Raw genomic sequence first — 24,669 nt, 5'->3', positions numbered from 1 at the left:
GACTTATTTATCTAAATAGTTATCACCGTAATAAACCGTATTTAATTTCGTCTTAATATACAATATGTAATTTGACATTCTGTTCTTGTCATATTCTATTTACATGTATATAGACTTATAGCACTATTTCTTATTTGTATTTTATTTAGAGGAGCTGGGGTCATAACATTTTCATTGCCTTTTCTACACTGTAGCTGATGTGCAAATGACATGGAAACCTTTGAATCTTGATTTCAATCACAAGCCAATGACGAGCCAAAGACATGGTTTTGTTACTCGACTGCTTCTAGATCAATCTCAGCATGGATGTGCCTTTGTGCATTGTACCGCTGTGCACTTCTGAAAGCATTTGTAAAAGGATTATGCGGGAGTGAAGAGTCCTGCAGAAGAATGTTGATCTTTGATGAAAGTCAAACAGTAACTTAAGGCAGGGCGTTCAAAATAACAGTGCCAGAGGCTGGCGACCCCTGTCAACGGGGGGGGGGGGGGGGGGGGGGGTCTATGCACACTTTATTATTTTTTTATAACTGTTTTATCTGTATTCCCCACTTTGGGAACCCCTGGCTTAAGGGCAGAATAACATGCCAGAGAAATGTGTTTATATTGTTTCTGCACTTTTGCCATTCTGATACCTCCATTTATAGTTGTATAGAGGAGAAATCATTGTGAAACAATTAGGTATAATATTTAAACTACAGATGAAACATTCAGAGTAAGCCATGCATTACACAACCACTGAAACATGAATGGGACCTTCCAAGAAACTGTTGGGTGTTGGCTAACCTCATACATTCTCTTTTTCTATGTACGTTAACCCCTGGCTCAAAGTGCCACCTTTTACTTTTGTATGCCTTGATTTGATGGACAACACACAGTGATGAATAGCTTTGAATGACAGAACTTTGTTTACTGTAAGTTCAAGACCTCTAGGGTTTTTTTGTTTGCGTTTTAGGCGTTCACAAGATGTGAGTCATTCTGTCAAAATGTGTGGGGCTTAATTCATAAATCATTCAAACCCTGAAGCCAAACAGAGTCCTACAGCCTTTCGTTGTCTGGATGGGCTCCTACATTAAGTTTTTATATATTTTTAAATCTTTTAAAACCACTTCTTCACAATAATCATTCACACCAAGCTGATACAAAGCATGGCCTATTCCAACGTTATGCTTACTATTCATGTAACACCTGTTTTGTTCACCTCTTGATGAACTGAAAGTAAAATGTTCTGCCTATTGATAAAAACAAGTTATACTGCATTCATTTCCAGTAAACATATTTATACTCTATTGTCAGTGTAAATCAACCAATCAAATACAAGCAGCTTACAGTTATGATAGAAAGCGACCAGAAGCTTTCGTGCATGACTTAAACCTATTGTTATATAATGATGGTTTAAAAACACATTTTTTGTGTTGACCTATAGCCGCTAGCACTGTTGAACTGTAGTCACAGGATAATTATATTTAAAGACTTTGACTGGGGTTGCGTTTACTCAAGTCAATTCCAAGCCCAGAAAATACACAATCCTGTCATTTCGTCATACCTTTTTCAAGTCACATATGACCTCAACTTAACAAACAATTCAGATGCCAATGGTGTACAAGATAAAAGCAGCAATGTTGGGAACTCACAGAGAAGAGCTTAAAGAGGGGATACTGGAAAACCTTCCACTTCTTATCCTTGTAAGCGATCATCGGAACATCGACTTTGCTGAGGTACTGCGAGAACAGTAGGATCAGACAGACCGTGCTGTGGGAAAACAGAAGACAGGATAAAATGTCTCGCTCACAGTGGTTTCCCCGATGACCTGGCCCTTGCTCTAGGCCAGGGGTCGGCAACCCGCGGCCCTCGGGCCGCATGCGGCCCTTTAAGCCCTCTGCTCTGGCTCCCTTGAGCTTAGACCATAGGCTTAGACAAAAATAAGAAGGAAATAAAATAAAAGTACTTGTAGGACTATTTATATTTTGTTGCACGGTTGAAAATGTTTCGTATCTTGTATTTTGAGGTGATACTGTGACACATAAATAAAAAGCAAAACGGTTTTAATTAGGTCAACTAAAATATGCACACATCGTGCTACTGTCCCGCGCCAGCGCCTTTCCCTGCGGGTGAATAACCTGACCCCCGGCTAAATGAGCGAACTATGGATAAATCAAAGAAAAGCACCGGAGGAACACAGGATTTAATTCTGCGTGGACAGAGTTATATGCTTTCACAGCAAACGATGCTGGTTTACCGGTATGTTTGATATGTGGAGAGAAGTTGTCAACGGTGCTGCAGCCTTTACGTATCAAGGAACAACACGGGAGAGGAAGACAGCTGACGATCTTCAGTCATAATTCAATGGGGTATGTTATTTATTTCAGAAAACACTTTTTGTTATATTCCATGGAATGCTCTTAACGTCCCGATAGCAATGAATATGTTAAATGCGTTGATAATAAATACATACAAAAAGTAATCTCTGGAAGCCGTTGCGCTGTAAAAAGCACGACCAATCATTTTAGCGGCTAAAATAACTGGATGGCCTACCTGCCTGTCAGCCTTCCATCTGTGCACAGACTTATCTCGTGCCTTCATTGGTCATGTGCGCGTTCGTATGTGTTGGAGGAGGGGCTCTGTAAGGAAGTCTGAAGGAAGAGGCATATTTTTTCCGGTTGTGTATTTTCAAATTCTAGCGCACTCGAGCTGGTTTCTCCATTCTTACCTACCCTACCTTTAACTCTCTTTAGGGTGCAGCTATATGTTTTATTTATTTCAAAGTGGGCCCATTTTAATAATATTTGTTTTCCCTTCAAATGTGCAGAGGACTCCCCAAGTGCTGTGTTTAATTTATTTTAAAGTAGGCCTGTGTATTATTTGTAATTCTCCTTATAAGAGTTCTTTGTTTCTTATTAGAGGTTAACAGTTTTATATAATGTAATACATAGCCTAATACATGCAAAACAACTTTAGTTTTTGTCTGATATAACAATAAATACAACGTTGTTAGCTATCAAGCTATGAAATATGTTTTGCGGCTCCAGACAAAAAAATGTTTTGGAAAAAGCAGCAAAATGTCTCTTTTGGTCAAAAAGGTTGCAGACCCCTGCTGTAGGCCATTAGTTATCCTGCCTGAGCATGGCATGCTTCCATAGATCACAGTTAGAGGGACGGCCACAGCAAGTGAAAACATGCCATTTGACACAGTAGGCGTAACTACACAATACTTGTCAACGTGTAAAGGATTATGGGTAAGTAAAAGTACAAGTTCCATTTGAACATTATAAATGACTTTACTCCGTGCCTTTAAATGACATTTCATGCTGAGCGTGAAGCACTTCATGCTGCGTAGTGGGAATGTTTGAAGCCATGGGAATACTAAGAAATGTGCACAAGACAAGATTACTGGAAAGAAAGGAGATGTTCAGTAAGCAAGTTGCTCAATTCCAATTTAAACATTGTAGTTGAAACAATGACATAGAAAATGTATTGTGTATTATAAGGCTAATTCTAAGATATCCTGTTTGATTTTGTATGAAAAACCTACAGGGCCAGAACACCTCGGGGCGTGAGATGCAGGAGATGTGTTTTGAGTTTCCCCTGAGGAGTGCCGCAGTCTTATTTATACTATGATCAAACATTACGTCACATGACATATTGTTTAAAGGTCACCTATTATGCAACACACTTCTTCATGTGTCTTCTACATCAACATGTGTCCCCTCTTCTCCATGTCTCTTCTACATCAACATGTGTCCCCTCTTCTCCATATCTCTTCTACATCAACATGTGTCCCCTCTTCTTCATGTCTCCTCTACATCAACATGTGTCCCCTCTTCTCCATGTCTCTTCTACATCAACATGTGTCCCCTCTTCTCCATGTCTCTTCTACATCAACATGTGTCCCCTCTTCTTCATGTCTCTTCTACATCAACATGTGTCCCCTCTTCTCCATGTCTCTTCTACATCAACATGTGTCCCCTCTTCTTCATGTCTCTTCTACATCAACATGTGTCCCCTCTTCTTCATGTCTCTTCTACATCAACATGTGTCCCCTCTTCTCCATGTCTTTTCTACATCAACATGTGTCCCCTCTTCTTCATGTCTCTTCTACATCAACATGTGTCCCCTCTTCTTCATGTCTCTTCTACATCAACATGTGTCCCCTCTTCTCCATGTCTCTTCTACATCAACATGTGTCCCCTCTTCTTCATGTCTCTTCTACATCAACATGTGTCCCCTCTTCTTCATGTCTCTTCTACATCAACATGTGTCCCCTCTTCTCCATGTCTCTTCTACATCAACATGTGTCCCCTCTTCTTCATGTCTCTTCTACATCAACATGTGTCCCCTCTTCTCCATGTCTCTTCTATATCAACATGTGTCCCCTCTTCTTCATGTCTCTTCTACATCAACATGTGTCCCCTCTTCTTCATGTCTCTTCTACATCAACATGTGTCCCCTCTTCTCCATGTCTTTTCTACATCAACATGTGTCCCCTCTTCTTCATGTCTCTTCTACATCAACATGTGTCCCCTCTTCTTCATGTCTCTTCTACATCAACATGTGTCCCCTCTTCTCCATGTCTCTTCTACATCAACATGTGTCCCCTCTTCTTCATGTCTCTTCTACATCAACATGTGTCCCCTCTTCTTCATGTCTCTTCTACATCAACATGTGTCCCCTCTTCTTCATGTCTCTTCTACATCAACATGTGTCCCCTCTTCTCCATGTCTCTTCTACATCAACATGTGTCCCCTCTTCTCCATGTCTCTTCTACATCAACATGTGTCCCCTCTTCTTCATGTCTCTTCTACATCAACATGTGTCCCCTCTTCTCCATGTCTTTTCTACATCAACATGTGTCCCCTCTTCTTCATGTCTCTTCTACATCAACATGTGTCCCCTCTTCTTCATGTCTCTTCTACATCAACATGTGTCCCCTCTTCTCCATGTCTCTTCTACATCAACATGTGTCCCCTCTTCTTCATGTCTCTTCTACATCAACATGTGTCCCCTCTTCTTCATGTCTCTTCTACATCAACATGTGTCTCCTCTTCTCCATGTCTCTTCTACATCAACATGTGTCCCCTCTTCTTCATGTCTCCTCTACATCAACATGTGTCCCCTCTTCTCCATGTCTCTTCTACATCAACATGTGTCCCCTCTTCTTCATGTCTCTTCTACATCAACATGTGTCCCCTCTTCTCCATGTCTCTTCTACATCAACATGTGTCCCCTCTTCTTCATGTCTCTTCTACATCAACATGTGTCCCCTCTTCTTCATGTCTCTTCTACATCAACATGTGTCCCCTCTTCTCCATGTCTTTTCTACATCAACATGTGTCCCCTCTTCTTCATGTCTCTTCTACATCAACATGTGTCCCCTCTTCTTCATGTCTCTTCTACATCAACATGTGTCCCCTCTTCTCCATGTCTCTTCTACATCAACATGTGTCCCCTCTTCTTCATGTCTCTTCTACATCAACATGTGTCCCCTCTTCTTCATGTCTCTTCTACATCAACATGTGTCCCCTCTGTGGAAAGAGACTCTAAATGTTTCAGGAATAAAGATTCTCTCTCTTTTTGATCCATTTCAATAAAAACCTGTCTGAAAATGAGCTGATCAGATTTTGGCCACTTTATGATGTCATAACGATGTTTTGTCTTGTGTAACCATTAGCCCCCTCCCCCCCCATCTTATCACCTGAATCTCCTCCTAGAGCACCATTGAGTTCTTTGTAACCAAATGTCTCTCAGAGGGGCGTGGGGAGGGGCTCCTTATTTTCATCTAAAGTAACAGACAGAGAATCAGCACTTTGGAAACAGGGCTGAAACAGAGGGGATTATGGGTAATGCTGCAATGATCTGTTTGGTGTTTGGAGCCAAACACTCCAGAGACATGCTTTGTATATATCTGAGACCTGTGATATATTGATGAAAAACAGTATCATAGGGGACCTTTAATTGCGCTCCTTTCCAACACTTACATACATAAAATATCGTATGCCTTCAGGTGCAATTTGTGGTTCAGTATCTTGCCTCACATGTGGTCTATAAGAGCTGGGGGGTCCAACCACTCACCATATAATGTGAAGGGGCCTATTAAACAATAACCACTAGCCACAGTCACCTCCATATGATATTAATAACATACTGTAAAGTTAACTATATTTCTAAAACATTTTATTTCAAAAAGTAAACCTTTAGTTTTCAACCACCCAGTTATTGACTTTGCATTCCCCACTTTTACATTCAAGTACATTCTCAGTAAATAAAGGATGTCAACATCTTCTTTGCTCGTCATATTGATCATATTTTGGAAATTGACTTCCTCATTTCCCCTGCACTGTGTCTCATGGCAGACTACAGTCTCAGGGTTGTGTGTGGGGAGTGTTGAATTACATGTCTGTGTCTCTGCTCCTGTAAGCTCCTAGCTATCCTGCATGTAGACTGTTATCAGGGAGGGGGGGGGGGGGGGGGTATTCAGGGCAGTAGGGCTAAGAAGGATATGACTGATTACCATCCATACATGGCACCAGGAGGTGGATGTGCTGAGCCTTTTAAAACCCACAAGGATCACTCTGTGTAATGACTTTAGTCTGCATTATCTGGAGATGGCGGCGGTAAATGAAGACAGATTTCATGGGGCTGGACAGGTCAGCAATAAAGGTAAATCAGTTCATGTGGAACAGTGAGCTGCAGAAGGACACAGCAATTGTCGAGATTTTGAGAATTTAAATTGTGGAGATGATTGCTTCGATAAAGAAAGAAAGAAAGAAAGTATTGTAATTAGATTAAACCCTATGTCTGGTAATGTGTTTCCCATGTACTTCTATGTATACTGTAATCTGTGGAACCTCAGCTTTAATCGGAGATCTTGTAAATGCTAGAGTTGCTTTGTCGAAACCCTAATCTTATTATATCAATAAGCTATTTTGTCATTACTCCTAATGTCACTAAGCTTTAAGGGAGACGTGCTGAACAGCCGCAGACACAGACGAATGAAAAAACAAAGAACAAAACTAAATAACTGAGATGAGAGACCTAACAAATGGAGATGCTTAATGAAGGGTATTAAGGTTACAGTTTGTAGGAAATCATATGATATGTATCTCACAAATCCTTAGATCTAAACTTTGGGCTCAGGCTGGGGACGTCATAAAAACCAAAACAAATGTGATATATCTTTAAGCAGACTGTCACGATCTGTCTGTGTTGTGTTTTGTCTTGTCTGTTTCTGTCTTTGGTTTCCTGTTTTATTTTGAAAAGTGTTCACCCCCTGTCTTGCCTGTTGCTTTCTGTCTGTTTTCCCTCCTACCTGATTACCCGATTGTGTTCACCTGGTGCCCCTGGGTTTTCTCCTCCCTCCTCACCTGTCTCTTGTTTGTTTGATTAGTCCTGTGTGCATTTCGGTTCGGTGTTTTCTGTTAGTCTTTGTGAGTTCCTTGTTTGTCTATAACTGTGTTCACGGGTTAGTGTTCTGTTTGTTCTAGTTTAGCCTTGAACTAAAGGTATTATCTGTGAAATTTGCATTTGGGTCCTGCCTGCTTCACTCACCCTGACACAGACGATGTGTATCTCTGGAGATTTGTTGAGGAACAAGTTAATAAAATACTTAATGTTGGTATTTTCCTGTAATTTGTCCCCTATCTGTGTATGCGTACAATACATTGAAGTACACATAATACTACACATTTTTGTCATTCAGGAAACGACATGTTCATGAATTTTATGGAAGAAAATTGCCAATATTTAGACTGAAATTGCAGTTGGGATTTGAGGGAGAAAAGTGATTTTATCGGCATGGTGTTATTTTTAAAGAAGCTCTTTACCAATCAAGGATTTTTTGATATCACTGTAGAAGACAGGGACTTTCCTGCAGCACCAAAGCAGGTATTTTCACCCATTGAAATTGAACAAATATTGCGATCTTATACTGATATTACACCAGTTCCGTTTTGAAATGTTGTGTAGCTCTAATATGTAGGTTTCAAACAATCGATAACAAACACTATCCACTCACAGAGCAGCGATTCCCCAGTGACCTCCGGACTTTTTCCCAGCTTCGATGAACAGAGACAGGCCGATGAGGTTGATGGTTGGAGCGATAGCCAGCGGGCCGATGTATTTCAGCACCAGACCCACCAGCCCGGAGAAACCCAGGACAATCTGGACCAGAGACGACACGAGGATGGCTCCCTGGATCTGTGGGAGAGAGGGTTGTCGCGACACAATTATTTCAAGATTCAAAATTGCGATACATACAGTATGCTAGGTTCTAAATCCGTAGGGGTTTGGATTTGGCGGGTTCAAGTCCCCGGACGAACCAAGTACAACATATGGTCTGGTTCTTCAAAGTCAACTTTATTGCCAATCTTTCAGTTTGTGTGTACAGACAGAGAGATCGAAATACCGTTTCCCACAATCCCGAATCCAAAAACAAATATATATAAAATATGTATAAAATATGTATATACATTTATACACATGCACACATTAAGACCTAAACAAAAGCACAACAATCAATATATACAAAATAAAAGTCACTTCAATATCTTGAATGTACATTAGTGCAAGACTGTCAGTGTAAAAAAAAGTGTCAGGTGTTTGACAGGTCTCTGGCGCACACACTGCACCCAAGACACAAAAAAATATATTTTATGAAAGCTTAAAGCGCCAGAGCGTCTGAGCGTGCATCCAAGAGGAAGGTTAAAAAATGTCCAAAAGAAATGTGAGAGGCGGAAACGGTGGACAAAGCTCTTTCCAAACAACCATGAATCTGGTGTTGGGTTGACCTGTTCAACCCACCGTTTATTATACTAGAATGGGTTTTATGCAGTCAAAATGTTATTTCTACTTCATGGTTCCTGTTTTAGCATTTACAGCAGGGATGTCCAAACTACGGCCCGGGGGCCAAATGCGGCCCGTGGATCATTTTTTAATCGTCCCTCAGCTAATTCAAAAGTATAATGACTTAAGTCTAATACACTTCTGCTTGTCTTATATTGTACTTCTTAAATATATATGTTCTACACAGTATTCATGTGTTAATAAGCCCAGTTTTCTAATAGATTCAGTCGATTAAAGTTGAAAACATATTCCATTTCCAACACATCTAAGTTGATAACAAAAAGCCCAATAACACATTTACATAACAACCTTGAAATACACCCTTCATATTTCATCTTCTTATAAACAATCTGAAGCTTCTGTTTTAAGAAATGAGATGCCAACATAATAAAGGAAACGCATGGAGATAATAATAATTATAATAATTTACCTACATTGGATCGATCTTTCCAACTTATCACTGAACTTAGGAGGCAATATACCTCATCTCTAGCTAGTGGGCCAGACCTTCGTAACAGTTTGGACCCTCATGGTTTACAGGAATGTCGGGTTTCAAAAAGTACATTTTGTGTGAGCTTTCTTGAAGGCGGGCAGAATATCTGAACCTCGTGACTGCTACTATCATCATGCAAACATTAAGGTGTGACCAAGCCATACGAGGTCTTTATCGTTCCCCTTAATCCATTCTTGCTGCCAAGGAAATTGATTGGATTCCCTGCCGGGCCACATGAGGTGCTCAGATGGATCCTCTGTCTAAAAGTGAATATTTGACATACCTCACGCATTCGTGTCATCCACACCTCATCAGAGTCGTCCATCTGGAGCGGGCTGCTGCTGCTGTTCTGCGCCGCCAGCATCATGGATGCTTTGGGGGCGGGACATTGCCATTTGGGCAGAGCGAGGATGGCCAGGGTTGGAGTGATGAAGCTGAACGTCCCACCCTGGAGGATGGGTAACCTGCAAGTCAGTAAGGTGACGGGGTTACAGGTCAGGAGGTCACCTAACCAAAATATTGTAGGTCTCTGCGTACTAGGAGGACATGAAACTGTTCAAAGCAAGTTTAAAGGTTGAGCATTTTAATGAGGATGTTTACTTCTCTCTCAGTCCAGTGGGAAAACAATTACTTTTGAAGTGTAGAAAAAATAAATCCCATGCCAACTCAATTTTTTTTATTATCTCAGCAAGATGTTCACAAACTTTTTTACATAAGGTACCTTTTAACCACTGACCCACAGACATGATTTCAAGAGGTGGGAAGTAGTGGAGTACAAATACATTTTTCTGGTATAAGTACTTTGCTCCACTAGTTCTTTTTCTGACGACTTTTTACTTTGACTTCGTACATTTTGAACCCAAATACCTGAACTTTCTACTTCTTACATGTTGAACTCAAATACCTGTACTTTCTACTTCTTACATGTTGAACTCAAATACCTGTACTTTCTACTTCTTACATGTTGAACTCAAATACCTGTACTTTCTACTTCTTACATGTTGAACTCAAATACCTGTACTTTCTACTTCTCACATGTTGAACACAAATACCTGTACTTTCTACTTCTTACATGTTGAACTCAAATACCTGTACTTTCTACTTCTCACATGTTGAACACAAATACCTGTACTTTCTACTTCTTACATGTTGAACACAAATACCTGTACTTTCTACTTCTTACATGTTGAACTCAAATACCTGTACTTTCTACTTCTTACATGTTGAACACAAATACCTGTACTTTCTACTTCTTACATGTTGAACTCAAATACCTGTACTTTCTACTTCTTAGATGTTGAACACAAATACCTGTACTTTCTACTTCTTACATGTTGAACACAAATACCTGTACTTTCTACTTCTTAGATGTTGAACACAAATACCTGTACTTTCTACTTCTTACATTTTGAACACAAATACCTGTACTTTCTACTTCTTACATGTTGAACTCAAATACCTGTACTTTCTACTTCTTACATGTTGAATACAAATACCTGTACTTTCTACTTCTTACATGTTGAACTCAAATACCTGTACTTTCTACTTCTTAGATGTTGAACACAAATACCTGTACTTTCTACTTCTTACATGTTGAACACAAATACCTGTACTTTCTACTTCTTAGATGTTGAACACAAATACCTGTACTTTCTACTTCTTACATTTTGAACACAAATACCTGTACTTTCTACTTCTTACATGTTGAACTCAAATACCTGTACTTTCTACTTCTTACATGTTGAATACAAATACCTGTACTTTCTACTTCTTACATGTTGAACTCAAATACCTGTACTTTCTACTTCTTAGATGTTGAACACAAATACCTGTACTTTCTACTTCTTACATGTTGAACACAAATACCTGTACTTTCTACTTCTTACATGTTGAACACAAATACCTGTACTTTCTACTTCTCACATTTTGAACTCAAATACCTGTACTTTCTACTTCTTACATGTTGAACACAAATACCTGTACTTTCTACTTCTCACATTTTGAACTCAAATACCTGAACTTTCTACTTCTTACATGTTGAACTCAAATACCTGTACTTTCTACTTCTTACATGTTGAACTCAAATACCTGTACTTTCTACTTCTTACATGTTGAACACAAATACCTGTACTTTCTACTTCTTACATGTTGAACTCAAATACCTGTACTTTCTACTTCTTACATGTTGAACACAAATACCTGTACTTTCTACTTCTTACATGTTGAACACAAATACCTGTACTTTCTACTTCTCACATTTTGAACTCAAATACCTGTACTTTCTACTTCTTACATGTTGAACACAAATACCTGTACTTTCTACTTCTCACATTTTGAACTCAAATACCTGTACTTTCTACTTCTTACATGTTGAACACAAATACCTGTACTTTCTACTTCTTACATGTTGAACACAAATACCTGTACTTTCTACTTCTTACATGTTGAACACAAATACCTGAACTTTCTACTTCTTACATGTTGAACTCAAATACCTGTACTTTCTACTTCTTACATTTTGAACCCAAATACCTGTACTTTCTACTTCTTACATGTTGAACACAAATACCTGTACTTTCTACTTCTTACATGTTGAACTCAAATACCTGTACTTTCTACTTCTCTCATTTTCCAAACAGGCTGGTTCCTTTAGTTTGAATGTGTGTTTGGTGGCGTGATCATTATTATTTAGAGTCATTGCGTGCCTATTGATTTGAACACGATCCGTGTATCCATCATTTCCTGGTCTTGTCTAAAGAAGAGGGACCAATGAAAACGTTGTCATGTTGCCGTTGGTCACCATGGAAACATTCATTAGCTAACAATGATATTATTGTTCTATTAATATAAAGGGAGGTCAGGTACTCTTTAAAACAGCTGCTAGTTATGGGTACTTTTTACTGAAGTACATTTCAAAGCCTCTTTACTTTGACTTGAGTAAAGAAGTTTAGTCAGTACTTCTACTTTCACCAGAGTATTTTTAAACATGAGTATCTACTTCTACTTGAGTAAAGGATGTGGGTTCTTTTGCCCTCTCTGATGATTCCACCTTTCATTGCAGCAATGGCCCTGCAGGATATGTATTTATATGAACTGTTATCTGCATACATTTCATCTACACATTTCTTTCTCTTCAAACGCTCTGATTTAGTTTCAATCTCTCATGCTCTGGATGGACTGAAGTGAATCTGAGGTAGTTATACATTTGGAAATTGAAACATGTTTTCAAAGTGGCTTTTCATGAAACAATGTGGACTATGTATGCATGAGTTAAATTGTCTATTGGTGTGTTACTTTTATCGTTATGTTTTGGACCTTTCTACGCATATTACTAAAGATGTTTCATAAAGCCCTTAATACCAAAGTGTTGAGTCTTGTATTACACAAATAAAGATTAAATATTTGCTTAATATTCAATGTCAAAGTGGAAGCTGGATCCCACTTTTGTTCCTTTAAGCTTTTGCCAAACTGTGTAGGTGGAGAACTCTAACAAAAGCATTAGCTATTTGTTCAGGCTTACTGTTACAGAGTGTGTATGGAGCCGTGTACAATGTGTATGGAGCCTGTACAGTGTGTGTGGAGCCGTGTACAGTATGTATGGAGCCTGTACAGTGTGTATATAGCCCTGTATGTGTGTGGAGCCTGTACAGTATGTGTGGAGCCGTGTACAGTGTGTGTGGAGCCGTGTACAATGTGTATGGAGCCTGTACAGTGTGTGTGGAGCCGTGTACAGTATGTATGGAGCCTGTACAGTGTGTATATAGCCCTGTATGTGTGTGGAGCCTGTACAGTATGTGTGGAGCCGTGTACAGTGTGTGTGGAGCCTGTACAGTGTGTATATAGCCCTGTATGTGTGTGGAGCCTGTACAGTATGTGTGGAGCCGTGTACAGTATGTATGGAGCCTGTACAGTGTGTGTGGAGCCGTGTACAGTGTGTGTGGAGCCGTGTACAGTATGTGTGGAGCCGTGTACAGTGTGTGTGGAGCCTGTACAGTGTGTGTGGAGCCTCTACAGTGTGTATGGAGCCTGTACAGTGTGTATGGAGCCCTGTATGTGTATGGAGCCCTGTATGTATGTGGAGCCCTGTATGTGTATGGAGCCCTGTATGTGTGTGGAGCCCTGTATGTGTGTATGGAGCCCTGTATGTGTGTGGATCCCTGTATGTGTGTATGGAGCCCTGTATGTGTGTATGGAGCCCTGTATGTGTGTGGAGCCCTGTATGTGTGTGGAGCCCTGTATGTGCGTGGAGCCCTGTATGTGTGTGGGGAGCCCTGTATGTGTGTGGAGCCCTGTATGTGCGTGGAGCCCTGTATGTGTGTGTGGAGCCCTGTATGTGTGTATGGAGCCCTGTATGTGTGTGGAGCCCTGTATGTGTGTGGAGCCCTGTATGTGTGGGGAGCCCTGTATGTGCGTGGAGCCCTGTATGTGTGTGGAGCCCTGTATGTGCGTGGAGCCCTGTATGTATGTGTGTGTGGGAGGCAGCTGCACTGCGGTGAGGCGTTCAGATTGATGCATCAATCACCATTCTGAAAGGTTAGCCACAAATTAAGCTCCTACACTTCTGAGATCATGCAGCTTTAAAGAAAAACAACATATGGTGAAAAGTGTCCTGTTGAGCCCATTGGTGGACCGACTCATCGTTTAACTCCACATGAACCTCCACAGGAGTCTCTGAAGGAGCTGACCTGAGATTCAGGATATTGTAAATAAAGCTCAGCACCGACTCGCAGTAAAGAGACAGTGTGTAGTTAGGGCAAGTGTGGGAGGCCAGGGGTATACTGCCACACAATCCTCAATAAATCCCGATTTAAATACTTCATACCTCATTATCGGAAGTGTAAAGCATTCCGGGCAAAGGCGTGAAATATACTTGAGATCCCTGCAACTTGGGAACACTATTAACTAGGGTTTGAATACCTGGGAAATTCACACGCAACCAGAAGCTGTTAAATCCTGCATGTATGTGTAAACAGATTGTTTTTGTGGGGACTTCCCTCCTTCATATTGTGTCCCTCACGTTTTCCTCTTGCCTTTTTGTGAATGTGTTTCACGTGTGAGGGAAAACTGATTTAATAACGACTGATTCGTTGTATATCTGTTGTCAGTCAGTGAATAAACGGAGATCGGCTCAACTGTATGCTGGCTCGGGTCTCATCCTTCAACGAAACACAACACAGACACCGCAATTCGACCCCGGTTGCATATGTGTGGACCTTCTTCAGTGCAATATCGTGGTTCACTGGTACTGTGAGACTGGGGTTAGTTACCTTGTACCGATGGATGTCTGCAGCAGTGTACTTAGTCCCGACACAAAGAATATGGTGGAGATGAGCTGGCTCTTGGCGCTGTTGTTGTCCTTTATGCAGAGGGGCTCGGCCAGGATCAGGGGGACCGCGATGATACCCCCGAACGCCAGGATGTAATGCTGCAGAGGAAGATAAAGTTACATCATCTGGGGACTCTTTGAAGGGGTAGAAAGAGAAACAACATAACACTTTAAAATATCCTGACTCTTCTCTCTAACAATATTTAAATAGAAGATGTTTTTGTTTCTTTAAACAAAGACGTCTTAATTGCTTTCCGAGGAGGTTTTCCAAAACCAAACATCAAAAGGAACGATGGAAAATGTATATGCTAAAATAACTCATTATAATAGATGATGATTAGATCATCTGGGGACTCTTTGAAGGGGTGGGAAAGAAACAACATAACACTTTAAAATATCCTGACTTCTGGTTTCCTCTGGTCTTCTTTCTGAATATATTTACATACGAAATAATGTTTCTTTAAACAAAGACATCTTAATTGCTTTCTTTTTCCGATGGTGTTCCAAAACCAGACATCACAAGAAACAATGGAAAAGTTATATGCTAAAATAACTCATTATAATAGCTGATATCTCGATGAGTTGTAAAAACTATGTAAAACAAAACTGATCAGCTGTCATTGATGTCAAAATGCAAACCTTTGGTACAGTTTATTTCATTTGTAACAATCATCATTCTTAGTCAGGGCTATTCTAAAATGTTCTTTAGATGTTTGTGTTTAATAGAAAAGCTAAAGAGGACACAACTGGAAAATAAATTGTAACGAAGATCGAAGCCTGGAACCAAATTTGGGATATTAGGATTACACGAGATGGGTCTAAAGGCCCGGACACACCAAGCTGACACCAAAGAACTGACACAGACGGACCCCCGACTGTTGTGTCGCCTCACGTCTCCTGCGTCTTGGCCATGTGTCGCACTGGAACACACCGCAAAGACTTCAGCCGAAGGCCAAGTAGCACGTACGAACTGCGCATGCGTGAGTGGCAATAACTCTCCTTACCAGCAGGCGGCGGTAGTGAGTATTCGTCATTCAAAAGTGGCAACAACCTGAAGACAGACTGCGTGATAACCGAGAGAAGAAGAACAGACTGCGTGATGTAAACAAACAACAAATAGCGTGTGTTCCATGTTCACTCTACAGCGAGAAGCTCATGGGGCTTTCCCCAACCTGTGTCGAGAGCTGGAGTTAAATGAGATCTCAGTTTTGCCTTCTTAATAGTTTGGTGGGGTCCCTCACTTCCGTTTCGCTTCTCATGCACTGATTCGCTAAGCTGAACAGCCAATCAGAGTGATTTATTTTGCCGGCTGCCTTTCGCCCGAAAAGGCGTCGGCCCGGCTGAAAAGACCCGACGGTGCGGGACACGCCAATCTGAGTAGGGCGTGTCGACGCTCATCGTCGGCCTGACGCCCACCGACGCCGATAATCGGCCTGGTGTGTCCGTGCCTTTAACCACAAACAAAAACCTATATGTCAATGTATTTTAGTTCATATGAGGAAGAGTAAAGAGGCCTCCATGTGTAGATCAGCAGTTGTATATATATCTAACAGGATAGATAGTTTTCATGCTCCCAAAGAACATCTCAAACATGTTTACACCTAATCGGATACAGCAATGATCTAATGACCTGTAATAAAAAACATATAATTGGTGAATAAACCAATTGGTTGCATAAACACACCAATGAGCCGCACCGTTGCTATGGTTGGCATGCCCTGTATTTACCCTCAACTTGAGAATGTTACAATAATTGTGGGTGTGAGATAGTTGAACTAAGGGGCAAAGGGGGATCAGACGCTCAAGATAACTCCTTTCTTAAGAATCAAGTCTTAATCAGAGTAAATTCAAGGAGAAGTCAACCTTATTATTCTGCTCACATGCCATGTAACATTAAGGTGTCGTTTAACAACCATTAAGATTTAAGAGACACTATTTAGGGATAAAGTGCTTGAAATTGTAAATGCTTTGCTTTTTAGATTAAAAGAGAAATAAAGAAGTCGGAGAGCGCTTAATTGCTTCGCTTTCACATAAAACATCTCCGCTCCGGCCTTCCCGCGCTATGCACGTGACCGGCAAGTGTTTGTGTTACGTGTGACCTGGGCATTCTGATGAGAGTGATAGATGACAGTATGCCAGGAGGTTGCAGTTTCAACGAGCGTTGGCTAGCAGAAGACAAAAACAAGCCATGGCTAAGACGAGGGTCAAGCCCACGAGTAGCAATGATATGATAAAGTCAAACAGTTGACTCTGAGGTGACCCAGAAAACATGTACACATGTGGTGTTACACATCTTTCCGTATAGCTCTGGATTTACAGCTCGTCAACCAGCTAGGAATTTAGAGCACTTTGACTCGTCCTGCTTTTCTCTTTCTCTTCAGTCGAGACAGTTTTTAACAAGTGTTTTAACAAGCACAGACCCTTGTTAAAGACCCCCAACGTGAAATTGCTGTGATCTATTTGGGTTTCAGTTGCTCTGTATATGTCAACGAAGGTACAAAGACACTTTTAGATGTCTATATTGGCACTATAAATATCTTTATTGTGAAAAATATCCATCACAACACCCAAAATACTGCGTAAAATATTTGTTTAAATATGTATATTTGATATACATGTTCTGAAAAACACCATAATCACTCAAATAAACACAAGTTTGGTATCTGGTTACCACTTCATTCTCTTCCTGGAAGGCATGATACATGATTCTGAGAAATGTACGTTGTTTGTGTTTAAAGGTCACCTATTATGCAAAATCCACTTCTTCATGTCTCTTCTACATCAACATGTGTCCCCTCTTCTTCATGTCTCTTCTACATCAACATGTGTCCCCTCTCCTTCACGTCTCTTCTACATCAACATGTGTCCCCTCTTCTTCATGTCTCTTCTACATCAACATGTGTCCCCTCTCCTTCACGTCTCTTCTATATCAACATGTGTCCCCTCTTCTTCATGTCTCTTCTACATCAACATGTGTCCCCTCTCCTTCACGTCTCTTCTATATCAACATGTGTCCCCTCTTCTCCATGTCTCTTCTACATCAACATGTGTCCCCTCTCCTTCACGTCTCTTCTACATCAACATTACATTACATTGCATTTAGCTGACGCTTTTATCCAAAGCGACTTACAATAAGTGCATTCGACCAGGAAGATACAACCTTTAAGAAAACAGAATCATATAAGTACATCAGGTTTCATAGAGCCAAACATTTCAAGTGCTACTCAACTGGCTTTAGATAAGCCAGTCCTTTATTAGTATATAAGTGCTTTGTTAGTAATTCTATCGCTCGAAGTGGAGTCTAAAGAGATGAGTTTTCAGTTTGCGTCGGAAGATGTGTAAGCTATCTGCTGTCCTGATTTCAATGGGGAGCTCATTCCACCATTTTGGAGCCAGGATAGCAAACCCACGTGTTTCTGCTGATGGGAACTTGGGTCCCCCTCGCAGTGCGGGTGCAGCGAGCTGTTTGGCTGATGCAGAGCGGAGTGCACGTACTGGGGTGTACGGTTTAACCATGTCCTGGATGTAGGAAGGGCCAGATCCATTCACAGCATGGTACGCAAGTACCAGTGTCTTGAAGTGGATTCTAGCAGTTACTGGAAGCCAGTGAAGGGAGCGGAGGAGCGGTGTGGTGTGTCCCCTCTTCTTCATGTCTCTTCTACATCAACATGTGTCCCCTCTCCTTCACGTCTCTTCTACATCAACATGTGTCCCCTCTCCTTCACGTCTCTTCTATATCAACATGTGTCCCCTCTTCTTCATGTCTCTTCTACATCAACATGTGTCCCCTCTTCTTCATGTCTCTGATACATCAACATGTGTCCCCTCTTCTTCATGTCTCTTCTACATCAACATGTGTCCCCTCTTCTCCATGTCTCTTCTACATCAACATGTGTCCCCTCTTCTCCATGTCTCTTCTACATCAACATGTGTCCCCTCTGTGGAAAGAGACTCTGAAAGTTTCAGGAACAAAGATTCTCTCTCTTTTTTTCCTGATCCATTTCTATAAAAATATCTGAAAATGAGCTGATCAGATTTTGGCCACTTTATGATGTCATAACCAGGGGTGCACATAACTTTTTCAGGGAGTTACTCAGATGAGTACCAGGAGACAGGGTTTGGTACTCACCCCACAGGAACCGTGGTTTCAATAAGTCTATTCCTCCTCACTGTCCTCCTCAGTGTCTAACTCAGTGTCTTCCTCACTGTCCTCTATTTCCACTTCTTGCATGGTAGAGGATGATGCTGCAGATGCACCTCCCTGTCTCTGTTTAAACCTCCGACTTGCTGTCTCCATCCACAGGTCAACAGCTGGCTTTGGGTCAAATGTCTCTGTGGTCTTCTTTGACAGGTGAATGTGCATCAGGGCTGACAGACGAGCATGTGACAGACGAGATCTGTACTTGGTTTTTATTATGTTCAGATGTGAGAATCCCCTCTCACAAGCTGCACTGCTCAAAGGCAGTGTAAGAGACAGTTTAACTAATGTGTTGATGCTGGAGTAAGCATCTGGATTACAATTTATTATTTGGAGCAAGTCATACACAGAGGTGGCAGCCAAGCGTTTTCCTGCTTGCTTTAAAACGCATCCATTCTCTCAGTATAGTGTCTCTGTCAAGTTGCAAGGTGGCCTCATATTTCTGAAGAATGTTGCAAACTGTTGTGTTGCCAAAACTGTGAATTCCTTGCATTTCCTGAGGCCAAGTTGAAGGATCAAACACTAAGAAGTGATCAGATGACTTGAGGGAGTCATATCTGATTTCAAACTCTTCAATTAACCCCCTGAGTACGTTTGTCTTGTCCCTGTCAGCATCATCATTAGATACAGTGTGTGTCCTCCTGTAGTGGCCTTCAGCATCAAGCAGAAGTGTGAACTGTCCAATGGCCACCATGAGTTCATCCTTACATTCCCCAATGGTCAGTTTTCCCTTCTGAAACCTAATGGATGTGATCTTCAAAATGTTGCCAATGTCAAGCATGTTGGCCAGAAAACAGTGAAAACGCTCAGAGCATATATGCTTTAAGTCATTGTTATCACTTGTAGCCAGTTGCATTTTAATGGCTGGCAATAGTCTTGATATTTTTAACAGTGTTTCATGCCTCCACGCAGACCATCTGATATTGTGAAACTTACCCAGTTTCACAAAGGGGATCCCATTTTCATGACACAATCTCTTTAGCACAGCAGTGTGTTTTGCTCCACCTTTCTGTAAATAAAACTGGAGCAGCTTGACCACAGATCGATTAAAAGTCTCACAGTAAGGAACGTTACGATCAGCTGATTTGGCGCAGTTCTCCAGTGTGTGCGCAGTGCACAGGATGTGCACAAGCGAGTCTCCCACCGCAGCCAGTCGGCGTAGTTTTGGCACAACTCCGTTGTACACACCAACGTTAACAGCAGCTCCGTCTGTGCACACAGCGACCAACTTTTTCTTCCAGTCATCCAAGCCTGCCTCCTGGAAAAGCTTCACCAGTCCGTCTGTTATGGCCTGCGCGGTTCGGTCAGCACCCAGTTCAATTAGTCCAAGAAAGTCCGAAGTAAACTCTCCGTTGCTGGACACGGACACGATGTAAACGATCTCCTGCTCGGTTTTTGTGATGTCCTCAGATCCATCAAAAAGTAGCCCCCAAAATTCAGCAGACTTCAACTTTAGTCTCAACTCCCCACTGATAGTTTGCGCAATGGTCTGCATCAGTGGTTAATTTGAGCCGGATCCTGCCGGAACAGGATCCGGCACCTCTTCATTTTGGCCACCCTGTGTTCCGGCACCTATTTGGGCAGATCCGGTACCTCTGACAAAAAATAAAAATTAAAAATGGTTAAAATGAAATAAAATATGCAGATATTAATTTACAGAAAACATCCCAAGAATTTCATGTCGTTTATTAAGATTAAGATTTGAAAGAGTCGGAGATCTGTGTTGACGCACTGAAAAGCTGGACCAACGGACAAACGTCTTTCACTTTTGAAATTCGCCACATGAGGAGCACGTCGCAGAGAGGAAGAAACGGTGATTCAATGCAAGCATGTCAAAAAGACAGTTAAATTGACTGTCTTTCTTCAAAAAGAAGGAAGAGGTAATAGACACTTCAAAACGAGTCAGAAAAGCCTCCACAAGCAGCGACGAGGGCAGCTGCAGCGGTCATGTTGATGGTCAAAACCAGGAGGAGGTTAGCGCCGCAACAGCTAGCCTGCTAGCTAAGCGACAGCTAGCCAAGCCCGGGCAGCGGGTCAGGTTCACCGCCAGCCGGAACAGGAGCCAGCTACCGTCAGCCAGGTGGACCACCAACAGCAAAGGGTGGGTACCCTGGCATCAACTAGCCCGGTACAACAGCCGGAGCAAGAGGCGAGCGGAACCGCGACATCAGCTGGCTTACAGCAGGAAGATTCAGTAGGAGAGGAGAGCGCATTGAGCGTAGAAGAGTGTGGGACGTCCAGCGACAGGTCCGTTTTTTCTAACTGTGGCCAAGAACTTGGAGGACCGTATGTTATCTCAAGGAGGCCGGATGCCAGATAAAACTGGATATAACAAGTTCATTGAGGAGTTGAAGGTGCTTTACGCACAATACTGGCCCGAGGACGCAGGTGCGCTGTATGGAGAGACTGAGGTCGAGTCACTGTGTCAGCGCTTCAACATTGCCAACCCGCGCGCAGTCATACGGGCCTACAGAACGTACAGAGACTCAGATGGTAAAGACACCCCCGATGAGCTGATGGAGTTACTTGTTGCTGTCAACAGCATTCCCATTGCAAGTGCTGAATGTGAGCGCGGATTTTCTCAAATGAACTTGATTTGCACTCCCAACCGTAGCTCTTTGCTCACATCCACCATGTCATCTTTACTCTTCCTAAATCTTGTTGGACCCCCCCTGGCTAAATTCAATCCAGTCCCGTACGTGAGGTCCTGGGTGGCCAAAGGACACAGAACTGCCACAGACACACGCAGTAAAAGCAGAAAAAAAGAGATAGAGGACAATCCGGACATGCTCGTGATGTGGGGTGTTTTAAACAACTAAATATGGTGAGCAAACATACTGTCTATTAATAGGCCGCCGTGCCAATCTTTGAATAGGCCTAATACATATTTTTTTTACACGTTAAACCTGTTGAGAAATTAATTGCTGGCTGTATACTGAAGTCCCACCTGTGGTGATGTGGGCATTTGCCTATGTTGTGCGTACTAGCCTAAAAAATTATAAATGATCGTCATAACATTTATACCATGGATACTATTTGAAATTGAGGCTTGTAAGTCCCACAGCGTTGCAAGTGGACATTTTCATGTTGTTTTCAGCACCTTTTCTGTATACGTTCCGGGACCTGTACGCGTCTCGTCATCCCTGAGCTGTCATATGTACTTTGCGTTCCGGCACCTTATGATTTACAAATTAAGCACTGGTCTGCATTATTCGTGTCCCCCCTTCACGTGAGTGATATGCGCCTCCGATATTTACTCCGAGCCGCTTCAGTAAAGGAATATCCTCAGCATAGGAAGACATAGGACGTGCATGTTTAGCTTTATGAAAGGTGAGGAGAAAAATATTACACAGGGCTTGCCGTTGCTCTTCATTCAGCTTGCCTTGCCATCTAGCAAGTGGGTGGTTGGATAGTTCTTCTGTAGTAGCTTGTTTATTAGCAATAACTTGTGCCACATTAAAATGCTCCTTGCTCTTTTCATGTTTTTCAAACAAAGGGTGGTTGAAATTTTTCGAGCCTGTATAAAACGTACCCGTTTTGTCCGCTAGATGTGGATGCGAGCGGCATATTTTGCACCACATTTCCGTGCGATCATCATCGGCATCCAGCCACGGCACGTCTTGGAGCCACTTAACAGAAAATAATCGTTTCTTCGGCTCTGGCTCGGTTTGTTGTTTCTTTGCAGGTGGCGAAACGCCAAAATAGTTGCTCAGTGTTTTTTGTTTTTTCGACATGTCTACTCCATTGAATTTTTACATGAAACACGTGTACACCAAATATGTTTTGATTTGACCTGGTACGCAAAGGTGCGCAATGACTCACGGGACGTTACGCATTCCACATTTAGGCCGCGCATGCGTACCTGCGTACCAGTTATGTGCACCCCTGGTCATAACGATGTTTTGGCTTGTGTAACCAAGGTAACACCCCCCCCCCCCCCCCTTATCACCTGAATCTCCTCCTAGAGCACCATTGAGTTATTTTTAACCAAATAACTCTCAGAGGGGCGTGGGGAGGGGCTCCTTATTTTCATCTAAAGTAACAGACAGAGAATCAGCACTTTGGAAACAGGGCTGAAACAGAGGGGATTATGGGTAATGCTACAATGATCTGTTTGGTGTTTGGAGCCAAACACTTCAGAGACATGTTTTGTATATTTCTGAGACCTACAATATATTGTCGAAAAACAGTATAAAAGGGGACCTTTAAGTAGAAACAGAGAGGTGATAAAAATATTCACGATGAGAAGTTGAAGAAAATGATCCCAGTGGAAAAAGAGGTTAGCTGTTTTAGTGATGGGTCAAACTGGAGAGACTGATTGGGGTCAACAGTTAACTTCTCAAGTTTCTTTTTATTTTATTTTTGTGTTTTGAATCTTTCAGTTAAGGGTCATGACATGCCACTCTTGAACTTGTGCCCGTTTTTCTTTGACATAATCAGGTATTATATCACACAGCATGTCCATGTGCCCTGATGAATAGTAAATACATTACATATTTCAATGTCAAGTAAAACCCACCGAAAAAACCCTTTATTTGCTTTCCCTCCTTTTTTAGATAGATAGGCATGATAGATAGATAGATATTTAGATACAGTAGATAGATACATAGATAGATATATATTTAGATACAGTAGATAGATGGATAAATAGATAGACAAATAGATAGATAGATAAATAATCTGGATAGGTAGATATGCTTTATTAATCCCAATTTGGGAAATTATTTTGTTACAGAAGCAATAATTAACAATAAAAATGTAACGAAATGAAAAATAGTAAGTCATATATATGTATACACAATATAACAGTTTAGGGTTAGGGTGAGGGTGAGGGTGAGGGTTAGATACCTAACCGTCACCCTAACCCACAAGAAAACTGAAACTATTACACTGTAAATATCTAAATGGCTGATTCATGACCACCTCTTTAAAGTGTATGCATTTTGCAGGCCTAAGTACAAATTAAGTACATTTATTAAGTAACTAATTAAGGTAAATGTAGTGTATTAAAATGTCATGGCTTCTAAAAATCAAGATATTCTAAAGTAGACTCAATAAATAAGTGTAACAATATTATGTGTCCTCTACTGTCTTCTGTAAATCAAAAGTAAAGAATGGATTTCAACCAAATAAAGAAACTAGTTGTGTCTTTCAACATGAGAGTGTAATTTATTGTCAGATCTTGACAGCAGCTGGATCAGAAGATGTCAGGTTTAATGTCAAAATGTAATCCTTGTGGCTTACTGACTGAATGTTTGTGACAGCCGCTCACAAAGGGCTAGATCATTTTCGAGGTCTTCTAAATCACCTTCTAATGTTAACTACTGTAAATGATTTTAAGCACGTTATTGTAGGATTGTGAGAAAGTTTACTGAGAACAGGACAAGATAGACCTGGCTGCTATATCTTAAAAACTGATACAGATGTGTATTTTATAATTGTGTAATCTATGATTTTTTTTGTATGCATGCTTCTTAGTTAATATTAAAGGTCACCTATCATGCTATCTTTAGGCAATAGCATAGGTCTCAGATATATACAAATATATAAAAAACATGTCTATGAAGTGTTTTGCTCAAAATACCAAGCAGATCACCCATTCTAGCCATGCCTAATATCCCTCTATTTCACTTCCTGTTTCAAAAGTGCTGATTTGGGGTATAAAGCTTTAAAAAAAAAAAAAATGTGATTAAATAAAAAGGAGGGGGCTGAGCTCATGCGGGACCCGGCAGCTACTGTCTAAACTAAATACTGCCGTGATGAAACGCCATACCATGGATTATCAAGGATTATTTCTGAAACAGTATGGAGCTCAAA

General features: G+C 41.2%; 1 protein-coding gene across 1 annotated transcript in view; it reads right to left on the bottom strand.

Annotated features, from left to right (window-relative positions):
* LOC307040406 (solute carrier family 23 member 2) overlaps positions 1–24,669 on the bottom strand; it is a 58,466-nt gene that overhangs the window by 19,809 nt on the left and 13,988 nt on the right. Inside the window, exons 3-6 of the mRNA XM_079683199.1 lie at positions 14,596–14,753; positions 9,612–9,792; positions 8,009–8,190; positions 1,632–1,749 (exon numbers count right to left, since the gene is read on the bottom strand). Coding sequence (XP_079539325.1) covers positions 1,632–1,749; positions 8,009–8,190; positions 9,612–9,792; positions 14,596–14,753 — 639 coding nt within the window. The remainder of the gene's footprint in view (positions 1–1,631; positions 1,750–8,008; positions 8,191–9,611; positions 9,793–14,595; positions 14,754–24,669) is intronic.

Source organism: Notothenia rossii (assembly GCF_949606895.1).
Source record: "Notothenia rossii genome assembly, chromosome: 5".
NCBI classification, from domain to species: domain Eukaryota; kingdom Metazoa; phylum Chordata; class Actinopteri; order Perciformes; family Nototheniidae; genus Notothenia; species Notothenia rossii.
Note: the sequence above shows the minus strand (reverse complement) of the source record. Positions and strands in the feature narration are given on the sequence as shown.